An 18,158-nucleotide genomic window follows, 5' to 3' on the forward strand; every position below is an offset into this window, starting at 1 on the left:
GTAGGGGCATTGGCCACACGTATGTGTCCACAGTCAGTGCGAGTGAGGGTGAGTCTCATTTTATAGGCAAGAAGACTGAGGGCCAGGCAGCTACTGCTAAGTGGCTTGCTCTAGCCATTCCTTCATTAAGGGACCAAGCCAAGTTTTCACCTACCTATTCCAGAGCCTGGCCTCTCACCAGCAGGAAAAGCAACCGGCTCTAATTGTTCCATTCTCCCACAGAGCCTGGCTCTAGCCATTTTGCCTCTCTGTCATAGAACCACTTGAGGTTTCCCTTTTAGGTGGGCGAAAATATCTATTTACTTTGCCACAAAGCGAGTCTTCTAATGAGCCTTGTCCTGTCTTGTCATGGGGAAGCCGCCCACTGGGAAACAGGAGCCACTCTGCAAAGAGATATTTAAGCAGGGCCATCCCGGCACACACCAACACAAGTTACCACTTGGAGCACTAACAGGGTGGGCTCTGTGGGGCTTTGGGAGTCTACCCCAGCCTGGCAAGGCCATTCTGGAGGCAGAGTAAGGTCCTGTAGTGTTGAATCTGGACCCCCCAGAGTGAGTTGTCCCTACACAGAGGCAGCAGTGGGTAGATGCTATTCAGGTCTGCTCTGTCAAGGGATTGTCAGTCACGCAGGTGTCTCGGAGGGGGAGAGGGGAGGGTCCTTGAGGGACTTCTTCACACAGGGGTGCACAGAGTTGGTGTGAGCCCATGGGGACATCATGAGGAGGGGCAGAGGAGCAGCCTCACAGAAGACGAGCCTACTTGGTCCCTGCTTTGGTTGTGATGACCACGCTACCGTGGTCAGAGGGGTTGGGAGCCTGGCGGACTGGGCAATGGAGGCTGAGTTCTTTCAGTTTGGATGTGATCTTGGGCAGAGGCTGCAGGTTCCAGTCACCCTGTAAGAAAGGGACCAGGAGGTAAACTGAGGCTTCCTAGCTGGTTAGGTTCTTGTCCTTAAATTCATTCGTCCCCATGCTCAACATGCCCCATCTCTTTCAAGTCACCGTTTGATGGTTACCACCAAAGGATCCATCTCTTTTCCCTAAGCTACTGTGTTCTCTGGTCTCAGAAACCTGTTTCCCCACATCCATGCCTGCCCCTTCACTCAATTGTATACCTGCAAGCAAGGATCAGACTCCTTGGAGCCAGGCTGTGGTTTTAGCCACCGTCTCCCCAAAAGGCTTCTGTAAAAGCCAAGGTCTAGCCTCATCAGGCAGTGCCCCAAAGTGCTCTAGGATGAGCGAGGCCCCCGCCCCCACGGCATGGGTGTTTGGATCAGCAATTAATCCAGCATCAGAATGCTGCTGTTCACCTCCTGCTGCAGTGCCTGCCTCCCCTGCCTAACGCAGCAGGCTGGCTCTGCTGACCAGCGCTCTGGGCTGGCACTGCTGCTGCTGCTGCTGGCTCTGCTGGGAAATAAATTAGGTGCCTCTGAATCCCAGCAGGCCTCTGATAAGGAGAGAAGCTGGGCTGGGAGGCTCTTGCCCCAGACTGCTGTTTTCTTGCCTCCCCTGCCCATAGCTCTATTTTTATGTCCTGAGGAGGTTGCTGGCACTCGCTCACACACCGACAGAGGTGAGGTTAGTCCCTTATTGCACTGTGCCCAGGAAAAGTGGCCTTCCCCTTACTGTCTAGCTGTCTGTCTGCCTGGGTCTATCACCATCCGGTGTCACTTTCTCTATCTCACATGAGTGCCTCTTGTTCTAAGCTCAGAGTGTCCTTCCCCAGCCCACCTGTGGTCCCTCTCAGGTTATGGACAGTCCAGGGACTGGAGATTCAGGCAGTGGTGTGGTTTGTTGGTATTGGGTAGGGGTGAGCTAGTGTTGCACGTCTGCTGCGACCCACCACTCACTCCCATGCGGCCATACCTCAAAGCGGACGGCAGAGGTCTTATTGCAATGCATGGAGATGGGGGCAAAGCCATACAGAGCCCTGAGCATGTCACGACTGAAGGAGTTCCAGGGTACAGAGGTAAACTGCTCGGGCACGGAGGCCTGAGGGCAGGTGCACACCTCCTCATTGTTGAACCTGGAAGGAAAGAGAATCACTCAGCTTAAAGATAGAACGGAGGGATGGAGACCCAGCACGGCTCCCTACAGCTGTCCTGTGTCACCTCCTCCCAGCCTTGCCTCCTTTAACCACAGCCTAATAAGGTCCCTTGGCCCTGCTTCCACCTCTGCATCACCTTTGATTGTTGATGATGTCTACTCTGGCAGTAGTTGTAAAGCCAAGAGATGGATTAGCGATACCTGCCACAGGCACCTCCCAAGACACACAGGGCTGATGGGATGCATGCTAGCTTTGCTTCAGGAACTTAGCTTACATTCTGCATTTAGTCACCCAGCCTCCTAATAGGGCAGGGAGCAGGGTGCAGGGTACAGAGTTTGTCCCTGTTCCTCAGGGGGCAGGAAGCAGGAAGAAGCGCGTCACCTGTTTATCAGGTGGAAGTATTTCTGTAGGTAGCCCTCATCCACGGCGCTCTTGCAGAGCTCCAGCTTTGTCTGGGGGTAGTAGTGCACATAGTTGACACACATCTCCTCCAAGATTCCAAAGCCTCCCTGCAGATGAGAGAAGACCCTGTCGGCCCTCAGCACAGCGCACTTGGCCCCCTGCACCTATGGCTTTCTCCTATCTGCTTGTTTCCCAATGCATCCATCTGCGCGCAGCAGTGTGGCATCGAAGCCCCAGGGATAGAGCTGGGAGGGAGTCCCTGGCTCATGGGGTCTCCTGGTGGCAGAAACAAAGAGACAGGGCCTTGCTGTTCTTGCCTTATGGGTTATAACACTGAGTCTTAGGGAGTAGGGGACAAGTCCCTGTGGTCTCCAGTGGGAGCTGACTTTCCTATACGTTGCAAGCCCCATTGGCTACCAGTCATATTGGTACTGCAAGGCTGTTAGTACCCGGAATAGTCTCCAGTCCCCAGGCCACCTATCCACAATATGGGAGGGACAGAGCTGGTGACATCTCCACCACTTACTTCCTGTTTTCCGAGCTAGTGAACTAGCCCTGATGAGGGATTTGGTGGGGGGCGTGGGGGGACAGTAACTCCACACCAGGCTCAGGAAGCAGGCAGAGAGCCCAGCCCAAGGCTGTCTCAGCCTCGTTCCAGGATTTTATATGGCTGGTCAAAACCGGTGACATGACCAGACCACAAGGATGGTGCAAAGCTTAGGTGGCCCCTCTCTGAGTGGGCGGAGCCTGGGTAGCTCTACAGAGGTGTAGGAGAAGGATGTTCACCTTAAGAAGTCAGCCTGACCTGTGTGCTAAATGGGACTTCCTGCAGTGTCCTCATTTTCCAGCTTTCTTGGCCCTCAGTGAGCATGGGAGCCCATCTCCTCCCCCTCCAGCTCCCCCCCCCCTCCAGCTCTGTCACCTCAGAGCAGATTTGTCTCCCCTCCTCTCTCACTTTGGGAAGAAAGCTACATTTCAAAGGTCATTTTCTCTTTGGATCCACAGGTTGTCAGAGGCAGGGAGCTCAGGTCGGCTTTCTGGGAGTCCCCCCCCCCAGGAGCCTCCCCCACCACCACATTTTCTCTGATCTCAGATGGAGCCACCCTAAGAAGCCAAGGAGGTCCCTTGTCTTTGGGACTTGGATCTGAAGATCTAGGATGTGATATTTTGCTTGCTTGCTAGGCCAGCGGCCACACCATCCTCAGACAAGTAAGGTGCTATTTACCAGCCACGAAGCTGGCAGACAACCTCTAGCAGAGCAGGCTCGGGGGCGGGGGTTGGGGGGGCTCTCTTCCACCAATGACTGGCAGGTGCCTCCCCACCCCCACCCATAGCAGATGCACCTGCAGGAAGGAAGATGACGCCTGTGGGGAAATGCTTGCTTTAGAGACTGGCATGAAACTAAGATGGATTAAATGTACAGGAAAGAATCCAGCCACGGAAGGCTGTATGTCATGTAAATCCAGTGATGAGAGAGGTCCAGAATAGAATCATCTAGAGCAAGTGGATCTGTGTTTGTTGGGCTGGGCGAGGGGACCTGACTGGAGGTGACAGCTATGGCTTGACTGTGTGCACGGATCTGTGAGCATGCTTCCAGGCAAGGAGCTGCACACTTCACACGCGTCAGCTGTGCGGTGTGTGAATCATCTCACAATAGAGTTATTTAAAGGACACGCGTGAAACAGAGCCGGGTGGGGTGGAATGGGGGCTGGACCTTGGTTGAAGGCATGGTAGACTGCAGAGGACAGTGTGACAATATTGATAAGAGTTCCTGGGGCTCAGGGTGTGGGGGTGGATGTAGCCCCTGATCTGGCCCACTCTGAACCTCCCAGTTGATGTGTTAATTACCAGGTGCTCAAGGGTCAATTCAAAGATCAGTAGGATTAATGGCTGGAAATAGTGGTGACCCCAAGAAAACCATGGAAAGCATCTCTCACTCTGCCTCGTGTTGCCCAGCTGGATGACACATTTCCTGCACACCTCAGCTTCAAATTAGTCCTTCCATGAGGAACTCCTCCTCCCCCTCCCCTTCATCCTCCTCCTCCTCCTCCTCCTCCTGGGACTACACTCAGTCAAGCCAAAACAAGAACTGTGTCACTTCCCTGGAGTGGCCGGCCACACCTGCCTGCCTGTGCTGCCCTCCCTCCCACAGCTAAATATTTCCCTATCCAGAGAACAACACGTATCCTCTGAGACTTCTGGCACTTGCCCGCAGCCAAAGCTTTTCCCCATATCTCCCTGACTTTCCCTTACACCCCTCCTGTGGTCTCTGGGCAATGTTCTGGCTCTGGTAAGGTTTCTGTGACCCCCATCATAGCTTATCTCCTATAGCAAGTGTGGCCTGTCTCCCCAGGTGGACTTTGAGTCCCAGAGTGCTTCCTGCCTGCTTCCCATGCCAGAGAGACACGTGGGTACCAGTGAGAACCCACTGCAGTGTGTTCTTAGATGAGGTCCTGAAGCTATATTGACAATGTCACCTCCCTGTCTGGCTCAGTGGGGCAAATGCAGTGGCCAGCATGCTGCCTGGATAACAAGCACTGGGTATCTGGGGGTAGGAGGGTTGCTAGAGATAGGGGTTCAGAAGCATACCCTGTGAGTGGTCAGTCCATTTGGGGAATGCCAGAGGGACAGTCCTGCCTCTGGCAGCCTACACTCAATCACAGGAAAATGGTTAGAAATCTTTAACCAGACTCTGGGCTGTTCGCTTTTCTGTGGGTGGCTGGAGAAGCCAGTCCGACTTACCACCGTGGCCAGCTTCCTGTCTTCCGTGTTGTATGTGCAAGAAGTGATAAGTACGTCCCCCTGGAGAGTGAGGCAGCAGACACATTAGCACAAGCTCACCCAGTTCCTACAGGTGCGCTCAGCTCCTCCTCATGGTGCCTGGGTCACTGTGATGTGTGATCTCCCACGAGGAGCCAGCACCCTCCCCGGTGAGATTCACAATCTAAGCATCCCTGGGGCTCTTGTATTCCACCAGTGGCTTCGTGACCTGGCTGTCCACGTCAGAGCCCCAGTCCTGCATGAGCAAGGACTGCATCTTGGCACGGTCATCTCCTTCCAGCACTGTTGGTGTGAGTGAGTGAGTGAGTGAGTGTGTGTGTGTGTGTGTGTCCCTTCTAGGCACTCACCGGTAAGACAGACACGACCTTCTTCAACATTCTGATCTCCTAGAGTGGGGAAGAGAGGAGACAGAGAAGCGCTGAGGGCTGACCCAGCCCCCTTGTTCTTCCCTGCCAAAGCCTCCCCGGGGTATCAGCCCTGCCTCAGTCTCCCTGGGGGAGTCAGGGCTGACTAAGTGCCACCACTGTTGGCACCCAGAAGCCCGGGGTCAGGGTTCACCACCAAAGGTCAGAGGACAGCCCTAGGAAACAGAAGGCCTGGGAGGCTGGTGACATGCGGGTCCCCACCTGGAAGTGGGGGCTGTAGTGGTTGTCTCTGTTCACGATCTGCCTCTCTTTGCCATTCCTGGCGAGCACAGTGACCACCTTCCTGCCGGTCAGGTGTGTGTGGAGCTGTGAGGCGAAGATGTGGATCCCCGATGGCGGCAGTGCCTGTAGGAGGAGCAGAGGCAGACCCCAGAGGGACGTGAAGAGGACCCAGAGCAGAGGCGGCACCTCCCGGCTTACCAGCACACTTGCTTTTTCTAGACGATTCTCTCTGATCTCTCTCCTAAACCTGCCGGAGAGTGGCTTAAGGGTATTACTGTGGCCCGAAGCCCAGGACTTTGAAGCAGTAAGCCTCAACCCGCAGCCAGACCAGTACACATCCAGGGTAGATGGTACCTCTGTCCTTTGGTCTCCTTGGAGCGCCTGAAGGCTGAGTTCTCTTTCCCCTCAGCCAGCAAACCTTTAAAGTCCACCCCCTGTTGCAGAAGAGGATCTCCCTTCTCTGTGGGCTCCCTGTCAACTGATGCTTGGCAATTCCCACCATAGGCAGGGGGCCCCAGGCAGGCCTCAAGTGCCCTACGCACAAGAGGCTGTATTCTCTCTGAGGTCACTGTGACCTTGGTCAACAGCAATGACGTTGAGCACTACGCCGGTGGCAGAAAGATGCCAGTCCTCCTGTGAGGAGGCCTCCCTTCCTCATTAAGGCATGAGGGCACTCTTCCTAATGTGCGTTCCCATCTTCAGATACAAAGTTTCCTCAGATACATCATGATATATTCCACTGCTCTGCTGCCCTGCATCATGATACATGCCACCACTCTGCCGCCCTGCATTGGCCCTCTGCTCCTTTCCTGATGCTGGTAGTTGGCATGGGATGACTCTGGACCACTGTGCTTTCCACAACTCACCTGCCTCTACTTCTGAACCTTCTGTCTTGCTCCGTCCAGCTACTGTCCCTACCCTTCACGTGTGGGTATCTTTATCTGCCTTGCAATGAAAACCAGGGCCTTTCATGACTAAATCCGTGGCTATCTATGTTGGGCCAGGGGCCTTTGCTAATGAACCAGGGACGCAGGTGTGTGGCAGGTGGAACATGATCTGTGGGCACAGGTCTCAGAAGCCAGCAGCAGCCTTCTGTCCTGTCTATTTTGACTAGGAAGGGAAATTGATTTCTTATTCTGGCCTTGGGCTAAAGTCTCTGATTGAGTATAAGAGCGGCTGTGTCCAGTGTCTCAGCCTAATATTTAAAAGACCAGGTGCTCAGGTGAGGTGGACTCTTGAGAACAGTCTGTGAGAATGCTGGGAAGGAGCATTCACTATGAGTCCTGGCTCCGGAGTGTGGCTCTGGGTCCCGTGTCCTCTCCTAACAGGCCTGGGTCTCCCTGACTGTGATCTAGGAACACAGACACTTCCCTGACAGGTCAGGGTTACACTGTAAGAAGCAGAGAGGCAGCCAGCAGAGAACACAGGACACACAGCAGACAGTGACATCACACCTGTGAAATCAAAAGAGCTCCAGACAGAAAGGCCAATGGCGGCATGCCAGAGATATTTGCAGAGGGCAAGAGCAGCTGTTAACAGAAATGGACAGACAAGTGAGAGCTCCAGGTCTGTGTACTTGCTGCCTCCCGAACCGTGGAGTGCCATCACAACAGCCCATTGCATGAGCAGGAACCAGCATAGACCCTTTACTGAGCAACATGGTACCTCTAGATCTCCACGTCAGGAAATCCCTCATACCAGCCCCACTGCAGTTCCTTGCCAGGCAGGAGGTGAGCCCAGCTAAGACAGTGGCCCAGCTGGGAATCAGAGGACCCTGGCCCAGGCTGGGAAGGAGTGTCTACTCACTACAGAAGCCAAGGCCTGCCTACTTTACCCTGCTGTGTCACCTTGTGCTTGCATAGCCTCAGGGGCACTGGGCACTTTGCTGCGTCCCTGCCTGGTGGTGACACAAGGCACAATGGGAGGCTGGGCGCCTATAAAAGGTGAGTTCCATTGGAAAGGTTTGATACTCCCACAACAAAAGCAGTGAAAATGTACTGTGTGGGGTTACTGGAGAGATGGCTCAGCTGTGAGAGTGCTCAAGCTCTTCCAGAGGACTTGGGCTTAGTTCCCAGCACCCTGCTTGGGAGGCTTACAACTACCCAACTCCAGCTCCGTATAAGAGCTGCAACATGCTTTTCTGCCTCCATTGGTACACACACACACACACACACACACACACACACACAGAGAGACAGAGACAGAGAGAGAGACAGAGACAGACAGAGACAGAGAGACAGAGAGAGACAGAGGGGCAGAGAGAGACATAGGGACAGAGAGAGAGAGACAGAGAGAGAGACAAACAGAGAGAGACAAGAGAGATAGAGAGACAGAGAGAGAGGTAAAGAAAGAGAGAGAGAATATAATCACACACTGGGCATGGACCAGTTCTTGCTGGAGATGGGGGTGTGCAGAGATTTGGATGACCTTGTTCTTGCTGCTCTCCCCTGGCCATCACAAGCAGAAGGACGTATGTAGAACCCAGTCCACTCACCGTCCTGGTGCACTTATCAGTGCAGTAGCCGGTCAAAACAAACTCCGTCTCCTGAGGGGGGATGGCCATCAAGGGCGTGTACACCAGGCCAAGCTCCATGATGCCTGCATCATAGCTCCGGAGAGCAGATGTGTAGTGTAGGCGGATGCCAGAGGAGTCATTCCGGCCTGTGGAAGAGGCATGTGTAAGCAGTTGCCCCTGAGGCTCCCCTTGTGGGACAGTGTTCTCAGTCACCCTTTCGGACTGAAGAGAGCGTGAAAGAGCGGTGCCAGAAGCTGCTCTTAGGTCACCTGTCACTTTGATGGGAGTTTTTCGTGGCAAGGACTGTCGTTGCCATTTACAGATGGAGAAACTGAGGCAGGAGGCTGAATGGAAGACTGCTGCATAAAACCAAAGGTCTGGGAAGGATCTGGACTTGGCCTCACAGCCAGGGCCTGGGATGCAAGGCTGGGATGCTGAGTGCTGCTGGTAGGACCTGACTCTCTTCTGCTCACTAATCCCAGGGTACCTTCCTTTGTGCTCTCTCCACATCCCCACTGCCAGGCCAACAACATCGAAACTCAAACAGCCCCTTGTGTCTCTGGGCTGATGACATCAGAGGCAAATAATAAAAAGAAGCAGCAATTGGTTAAAACTTAGATGGGGATTAAATAATGAGATAATCGTGGATTTTGATATTAATAGAAAAGCAGCCTGTCTCAAAATTCACCAAGTGACAGGAGCACCCTTATATTTGGCAAAAGATCCATAAATATACATGCAGAAGATCTGGGAAGACAGACTTCCGTGACACCCAAGGAGTTTTCAAAAATCCACTTGCTCTCAGCTTTTAAATGAGCAATAAATCCCCTCTGGTGCTCAGGCCCCAGCCGCCTTCCCCTGCATGCTGCAGATAATTCCTGTGGTGGCGGAGGAGGCATGCTACAGCCAGGGGCAAGGCACTTGTGCCATTAGGTTCCACATACAGCTGGGAGCTGGGTGCGGGAGCTGCACCAGCCTCACTGTGGCCCCAGTCTGTGTCTCTCAGACTCTTCCTGCTCCTCATGTGCTATTCATAAGGGGGGGGAGGGGAAGAAGGGGGGCAGAGACCAGGAAGGGGAGACATTTGATGGGAAAGGGGGTACAAGAGCAATGAAATGTTTCTTTTCTGCTGTAGTGTCCTCTGTCAATCCCCTTCGTGGCCCACTCAAGTTGTTCACATTCAGGCACGGGGTCACCCAGGCATAATGGGGACTTCCTTTGTCCTTGTCCTGAGATTATGCTAAGCCTACGAGATCTGTACTAAATACCACCATAATTCCAACCATGTCACATGGACTCTAGCCCTTGCACAGGTTCTTGCCCCTCCCTTGTATGCAAACATGAACACACACACGCACGCACGCACGCACGCACGCACGCACGCACGCACGCACATACATGCACACACATGCACACACAGGCATGCACACACACACCTTGTCTCCCTTCTAGAAGCTCTTCAAAGCATGGCCGCGTCTTGTTTGCCTTGACATTCCCTTGTTTAACCTATTTATTCTCAGGCTCAGCAGGCTACCCCCTACTTTTCTGCAGCTCTGTGCCACGTGGGGGGGGGGGACACAAACAGGTGAGCAGGTGTGGTCCTGCCCTGGGCATTTCTGAGGTAACTGGACAGCTTGGGCTGTCAAACACAGGACACAAGCTGGGGAAGGAACCTGGTCTGGAGCCGTCAGCTCCTGGCTGGCTGTCCAGCCTTCTGCATCTAAGGCCTGCTGTGTGTCTTGGGAGGAGGTAGATGACATCATGTCCACCCCATGGGACTTCTGCCTTCACTGGGCGTTCAGGTACTGGTGAGCACAGCACCAAGCCCTGCCCCGGGGTCCATGGCAGACATCACTAATCAATCAGAGCCCTGGCTTGAAGGGGCCACCCAGAACCCCAGGCAGGGAACTCATTAGGCTGCTGACTACAATAAAGTAGACAAGGAGCAAAGCCCTTGTGTTGTCGATGGCGTGCACACATGCACCTGTTTCCTCTCTGCCTGGACAGACTGCACCCAAGCATCTGAGAGGACCAGGAGATAGGCTCTCAACACTCTTACCTTGTATCTTCCCCGGATTGTGGTAATGAACTTCCAGTCGGAGATACCGGGACGATCCCAGGCCCCCAAAGGCAACACCAGCTTCTTCTGGGTAGTAAAATGGCTGTGTAGGACAGGGGTATTAGACAGGGTCCTTCGGAGGCCCTGGGACAAACCTGCTCAGCAGGGGACATCAGCAAGTGGCTGGATCAGAAGGGTTTTCTCCTGGGGCACTGAGCCTGAGCTGAGCCCCCTCCCAGACCCTCCAGTCCTGCCCTCACCCTGGCCCAGGGGCACAGAAGGGGTTTAATAAGACTCTTGGGCACTGTTTGTTGACAACTTGACCCACCAGAGGCAGCATTAGGATTTTGCTGTGCACAGACTCCAGATGCCTACAGTGATGACAGTACACCCGCGTGAGAGGTACACACTCCTGGCGATGTGCATTTTCATAGAAGGCTGGAAGGAGCTTTTTATGGCCCCAAAGAACAAAGGCAGAAGCATCCTAGAGATGGCTGGGGCTGTTTGGAGCTTGCACTCTGCTGGTGGCCATGTGCACCTTCTTCCTGTCTGTCTCTTGGGACTTCCCCCCGCCCCTTGGGACTTTTTATATGTAGTTTTGTGGAGCTAGGAACAGGGAGTTAGAATCCTGAGGCCTGGGGATGGTGCAGTGGTGTCCTAATTAACTTTAAGCTGTTAAGACCACAAGGCCTACAGTCATCTGAGACAATCTCAGCTGTGGGGTTTCCTCCATCAGACTGGCCTGTGGGCTTATCTACAAGGTTTGTTTTGACCACTGTGGGCACCATTCCCTGGGCTGTGTAAAAATCCTATCTGAGTAGAAGACGGCCTGCAAATCAACTAGAAACCATCATCCTGCATGATTCCTGCTGTGCTTCCTTGGCTACGAGCTCCTTGGTCAGAGGTGATGTTAGAATATCAAGCCGGCCCGCCTTGAGTTCCTACCTTGACTTCCCTCAGTGACAGGACATGACCTGGAAATGTATGTCAAGTAAATCCTTTGCTCCTCTGTTTGGTCATGGCACTCATCACAAGAACAGAAAACAAACTAGAATACGCATGTAGCAATATGCACGTACCTTGGCACCCAGGGCCCACGCGGCCAGCACATGGCGACAGTAGTTGAGTCGTTCAGGCTTCATCTTGGAGTCACAGGGCCCGCTGAATTTGGGGATGGTCTTAAACTCATCTGCGCATTGGAAGACCTCCATGTGGTGCACCAGGGCCTCGTTGCCCTGCGTGATAATGGCCTCATACTGCAGAGGAACAGATCACCTTGAGCTGGGAGGCCAGTACCCGCCCAACCCTCCCACTCTGCTGGACCAGCTGGGCCTTAGCTGCCTGGCTGTAAATAAAAAGAGTAAGTATGGCCTGGTGGCACTCAGAGGAAGGATGGCAGGTTACCAAGAAGAGACTCGAAACCCTAAGAGCATATATAGCGGGAGGAGACACAGGGGAGGGGAGTAGGGGGGAAGCGGGAGAGAGGGAGGAATGGAAGGATACAGGGATGGGCTAACAATTGAGATGTAATATGAATAAATTAATAAAATAAAATAAAAAAGAGTAAGTAAGGCAGCCTCAGGAACTTCAGGGCTGCCAGTGCAGAGCCAAGGGGTAGCAGAACACAGGAAGAGCTCCGGGAGAAAACAGTGGAGACCTGCACAGATCATTCCTGATAAGATGGAAATAGTAGAAAGGCAGTTGTCTTTGTGTGTGTGTGTGTGTGTGTGTGTGTGTGTGTGTGTGTGTGTGTGTGTAGGGGTGACTCTGGGCCCCCAGAAAGCCACATTGGAAGGCAAAATGGTCTCCAGGTTAGAGCCTGGGCCTCAGGCACAGCTACACAACCAGGCTACTCTTTGCTGCGTGATCCTGGGCATTCACGTGAGCTTTCTGGTTTATTCTTCCTCTTCTGTTTGGGGACAGTATTTGGTTCTGGGCACCACTGTGATGAAGTCCCTAGTTGCAGCTTTGGAGGCATTGAGTCAAGCTACTTCTACATGAGAGGAAGTGGCCAGAAAGATTGACAGTTCTAACATCAAGGGCAATTAAGAAGTATATATATAATGCTTTGGTCCAGGCAGGTGAGATAAGAATACAGGGGCCTTGAGGCAGACGGTGAGCAGGGTCACAGGGGACCAGTACATATATGTTGCTTCTAAAGCAGTCAAACCAACACCTCTGACTCATGCACCATGAGGACCACAGTAACTCTGGGGCCCCAGATGGAAAGCAGAGCATCTGGACCCCCACGTACCATGATGATGTGATGTCGGGCAAAGCCTGGGGGCAGCTCAGTGATGTGACACCAGTATGTGGTCTCCTTGTTGGGGATGAGGACGTTAGGGGCCCGGATCTCCATGGTTTTCACATCCGCAGGCATGGATGGAGTGGGGAACTCCGACTTTAGAAGCTGCACCCGCTGCAGCCCCGTATGCAGGCCTGAGATGTTGATGGCCTCCAGCGACTGGAACGGCTCTTCCAGGATCCCATACACTAGGTGGACCGTGTCATCCTGCAGCCCAGACAGAACCAGTCAATCACCCACTCAAAGCCAGCATAGGTTCGATGCTGAGTGAAAGGAACCATGTGCCCTGCCTATCTACTCCTGCCAGGTAAAGCTCCTCACTGTCATCAAATGAGACCATGATGCTCTGCCTGCCCCCAAGATGCTTGGGAATTCTGTCTCCACCTGTCAAACACTTTTTTTTTCTTTCTCACATACTCTGCGTTTCCTTAGCATCCAGTCATGCATCCAAGCACTAGGCCCTACTATGAGGCAGGCTGGGACTCGCTCCCTATGAACAAACCCCAAGGTCCCTGGGGGTAGAGGAAACATGTTGGTTGGCTCACAACTGAGGAGTCGGTGACCACCAAAGAAGTCAAGAAGCCGATCTGCAGAACCCTGAGTTTGATAGTGAGCTGTGTGATGGAGTTTTCCCAACCCCCCACAAGCTGGACAGGTAAAGATCTACACATCATTGCCGTGCTGGAGGGCCTGACCAGACCACAGAGATGGAGCTGGGTTAGTTTCCTCACAGGTTACTGTGGATGGAGGCTGGTGGCTTGGGGCGGACTCGTTGCTGGAAATGCCTGCAGCCACTTTGTAGGTACCCATGGTGGACAGCCAGTGTGCTCTGGTGGGTAGAAATCCTGAGAGCTGCTCTTGGGAAGGGCATCCTGCAGGTTCTGTGCAGAAGTCTCTGGAGCCAGAGCAGGCAAGGATCCTAGGCCTGCCCTGCAGCATACTCTAGAAGGTTCTCTGACTGCTTTTGCCTTGACTGCAGGAGGGCAGGGGCTTGGATGACCCATTCCCAATGGCCTAGCCTTCGCCTCTTTGTGCCACAAGCTCCTGGGTTGTCTAGCTCCTCCCTGGCTGCGATTCTTCATTTGTTTTCTTGGAACTGGATTTGTCTGTTTGACACCCGCTGACTGATGACAGATCCACCATCCTCTGTCCAACCATTTTACCCCAAGCCGCTATCTCCCTTGCCCTAACGTGGCTCAGGGTCACAACTGATAAACACAGAGCAGCACCCTGAAAGTCTGACAAGTCAGATTTACCCAGCCTGCTGCTTCCTGGGCCCCTGTAAGCCCAGTGAAGCACATTGCCAGGGTTCTGCCCTTGTTTCCACCCACTGACCGAGCTGGTGCTTTGCACATGCTGCGCTGGCCCCTCCCTGGGGACTGTGAGTCCTAAGTCTCTTCCCATGGCACCAGCATCTCCACTCTGTTGCTCAGACACCACCATGGCAAACTGTCAGCCCCTGTCAGTGCTGTCAGGGCTAGGGTTAGCTAAATAACAAGGATGCAGGAGTCCCATCATCATAGGCAAGGTGGACGGGCTTTTCCTAACTGGGGAATGGCTAAGATGCCCAAGTGTTTTGGAACTATGTTATAACCATGAAGTACACAATAGGCCTTGTCTGTTGGGAATCCAGTAGCTCCCAGCCTTACGTTATAGACTGAAGGCTGGAGGGGAAAGGGATTGGCCCTGAGTCTCACCGCAACGCAGCCACTGGGCAGGGTAGAAAGCCAGGTGTGCTGTACAGAGTGCTACATGGCAAGCTGATGGAAGCAGGATAGATACATCCCAGGGCAAGAGGGTTCCAGACAACGCTCACATCTGGAAAGAACACTGGCTACTTGTCTGCGGGGAGTTTCTTTGGAGCCTCACGTGGCTGGCAGAGCTAGAGCCTCTCACACAGCTTCCACCCGCCTGGCGTCTCTCTCCCTCTCCCTCTCCCTCTCCCTCTCCCTCTCCCTCTCCCTCTCCCTCTCCCTCTCCCTCTCCCTCTCCCTCTCCCTCTCCCTCTCCCTCTCCCCCTCCCTCCCTCTCTCTCTCTCTCTCTCTCTCTCTCTCTCTCTCTCTCTCTCTCTCGTGGGTGTGAGTGGCTCTCTCTCGCCCCAGGCTTCCCAGGGAGGGAGGAGCCTTGGCCCTACACTGTGTGGTATGCAGGGTCAATTCAGGCAAACCATGTTCCCGGACTGGGTGGCCTACCTCAATGAGGTAGTCCTTGGAGTCGCACGTGACAAAGGGCCTCTTGAAGAGCAGGGACAGGCCATCTGAAGTCCTCTGGGCCTGGAGCAGCTGGTAGTCCTGCTGGGCATCCAGGTGGATCTGCCCGTTCTGGTCACTCCAGGCATCCTGCAGAGACAGACTCAGGGTCTGAGTGGGAAGGAGCCCACAGGCATGGTACAGTACAGCTGTTCTTCATGAGGAGAGATCACATCCACTACCCCTCGTGAGTCACAGGTTCCACAGAAACAACCTCTGGGGCCGGGGAGCTGCTGAGCCTTGCTCCTGTTGAATCTCATCTGTCTCACTCTTTTTCAGGGTTGGGGATCAAACCCAGGGCCTGGTATATGCAGGGTGATCAGTTTACGCTCGAGCCATGTTTTCTAGCCCCCATATCACATGCTGTCATTGATCCTGCTTGTACTTGCACCCCATCTGGGTTCCTTCCAACCTGTCACACATAAGCCGGGTACCTGAGACTCCCAGGGACGGTTAGCCATACAGATTCTCAGCTTTAACACTGCAACCTGGGGAACCGTACTGTGGGTGACTAAGGGTTTGGACCGGGATTAAAAATTTGAGACTCAAACCTTGGACCTAGACCGATGATGATGATGATGGCACCTGAGTGGGAAGAGGCAGGGCAGCATTTAAGGTGGCACTCACTCCCGGGTGCCCACTCCACACTTGGATAACATTGAGAGCAAAAGCCGCCTTAAATACCATACCTTAGGAATCTCCTACTTCACTCCAGTGACATCCTTGCCTAGAGAGAGGAAACTGAGGCCTGGGCTGGGGAGGCTGTCCCAGCCACACTGATGGCTGGAGTGAGCATTTCCCCAGAATGGTTCCTAGAGCCTAGATTGCTGGTCGGGCCTCCCTGCCTTCCCCTGCAGGGCTCCAGGCCAGTGTAAGGGAGGCTGGCTATAGGGCAGCATTCAGCAAGTTGGCCTCCCTGTTCCTGAGCACCATGGGGGCTCTGCTGTGAGGACTGTTGGGGCTTTTTCTGTTTAGTCCTACCTCCAGGGCTATCACAGTTTGAGGGAAGCCAGAGGACAGCAGTAAGGTGAAGCTCCTGCTGGGGACCCTGCTGCCTTGCCGCAGGACCAGACAGGCAGCTGGCATTGCTTCTGGGACTCTAGAGTGTGCTTCTGAGCACACTGCAACCCAAAGAGCCCCAGTTCTGACATTTGTGTTCAAAGGAATCCATTCTACAAGTGAACCTGGCAGGGGTGGAAAAGTAAAGCACCAGCCGCAGCGTAGAGAAGCTGTGTTGGGAAGGGGAAGTGGGCAGCAAGCCCTCTGGGGCCCAGTAAGGCTCTTCTGTTCCCCACACACCTCAGACAGGGGCTGTGAATCCACAGCCACTGTGGAGCCAGTCCTGCTCTGTCAGCCCGCCTGACAGTTCTGAGCAAATGACTGGCCTCACTGTGAAACAATGCCTGTCCTGCTCAGCTCAAGAGAACACCTCCTAGTCAGGCTCAGTGGCGCACACCTGTAATCCCAACACTGGGGAAGCCGAGGCAGAAGGATTAACACAAATTTGAGGCCAGCCTGGTATGGAGAAAGTGCCTTCTGATTTGTTAAGGAAACCCTTGGCCATCCTTTCCCTGTAGCTGTGGCCCTGAAGGTCAGTCCCCTGTGCAGAGAATGGAGGGGTGGGCCCCAGAGGAAGTGGATGGATGGGTCTCCCCTCCCTCTACTGACCCTTTCTGGGCCCTGAAGGACCCTTCAGCATGCAGAAGATTTCCTTTGTGCCACCCTTGCATGCAGACATTCAGGTAGGTTTTGAGCAGATGGATTCTGTTGGCCTTGGCTCAGCTGGCATGATGAAGGTGGGGTTGCCCCACACCTGGGTTGTGGTGGCATCTGCATCTATTTCTACCATCATCAAGTTCAGCCCAGAAGGCCTGTGTGTGCTGTGTCCCAGGCTGGTGCGCATGCTGCCTGCTCTACTAAGCCTCATACCACCACCTGGTCCACGACAGGCGTGCGTGTACTTGCAGAGTAGCATGGAGTTGTTATTTGTAAAACCGGGACATATGCAGGGTCTGTACTCACGTGGCAGGGGGGTGCTGCGTGGCATGTGCTTAGCCTCCTTGAGATGGCTGCAACAGTTATTTGTGGGTGCAGTCAAGGAGTCCAGGAAGAACCCCAGTTACCATTTCATCATCTAGTGAGTGTCCCTATGTTGCTGAAGGGTGGGACACAGGCTTCATTCAGACCAGTGACGTCAAACACAGACGCAGTAGGCAAACTTCCTTTGCTGATTGTAGAGCATGGCTGTATGAGGCTAGCCAGCTAGGGGGACTGGGTGTGAGGACAGGAGAGCAAGGTAAGGGAGAACTCACCGCAAAATAGGCTCTGTCCCCATCAGTCCAGAGCATGACGAGGTCGGCGTTCTCCATCTCGCCTCGATCCGACATTCCAAACAGGACCCCAGCCATCAGCCCTTGCACCTGGAGCTGGAAGTGGATGGTCTCCTGCACATAGCTGACGTTCCACGAGAGCTCCAGGATCCCCTCAGGGTCCAGGGGGACGCGGTAGGGGAAGGGATTCTCCAGGGGCTCTGAGCCCTGCAGCGCAGCCACCAGGATGACCAGGAAGATGGCCACAGCAGTACCGTACATGGAAGCCGCCTCGCGAACATTGGGGCTGGGGAGGCTGCTGCAGCAATGCTGGTGGCTGAGGTGAGCCTGCATGGCTGAGATGAGCACCCCAGCCTCACTGGGCCATTTATGCCTGTCCAGTGGGGTTGGGCCAGGCTGAACCTAATCACATTTGTCTGGTGGGGAATTCAATTGTCCTGGTGGCCCTCCCACCAGCCGCTGCCCTGGGGCAAACACTTGCCTCCTATCCTCCCCTAATTGGCACTAATGACACATGGACGTCTCAGGAGAATCAAAGCAGAACAAGGCTGGTGCCCTTCAATAAATCTCTGACGCCCGTTGGAAGCAGCTACTCTCTTCAGCCATAGGTCCTAAGGATACCTCCAGCCAGGCCCTGCTGACTGCCGCACACGCAGCCAGGTACCATGTCCTTTCCACATGTTCCAAATGAGATCTAAGGGACTCCTTCCCAAGCGACGGTGAGTGGTGGGCTCCTGGCTCCTGTTTTTTTTTTTTTTTAGCAATACTGAAGGGTGGACGGATTTCAAACTAAAAATAAAAGACAGTCCCCAAATAGCCCATG

At 54.0% G+C, this 18,158-nt stretch overlaps 1 protein-coding gene across 1 annotated transcript; it reads right to left on the minus strand.

Moving 5' to 3' along the window:
• Positions 1 to 336: 336 nt before the first annotated feature.
• On the minus strand, positions 337 to 17,668 carry DBH (dopamine beta-hydroxylase; the record flags this gene model as incomplete). Its single annotated transcript, XM_084798029.1, has 12 exons — positions 337 to 893; positions 1,866 to 2,025; positions 2,428 to 2,555; positions 5,191 to 5,250; positions 5,577 to 5,615; positions 5,856 to 5,999; positions 8,371 to 8,537; positions 10,451 to 10,553; positions 11,530 to 11,706; positions 12,705 to 12,962; positions 14,949 to 15,095; positions 17,318 to 17,668. The coding sequence occupies 12 exons, from the start codon at positions 17,666 to 17,668 to the stop codon at positions 756 to 758; spliced, it is 1,872 nt and encodes a 623-aa protein (XP_084654155.1). The 3' UTR covers positions 337 to 755.
• Between the last annotated feature and the right edge of the window lie 490 nt (positions 17,669 to 18,158).

This window comes from Acomys minous (genome assembly GCF_964271855.1).
Source record: "Acomys minous genome assembly, chromosome: 10".
Lineage (NCBI taxonomy): Eukaryota > Metazoa > Chordata > Mammalia > Rodentia > Muridae > Acomys > Acomys minous.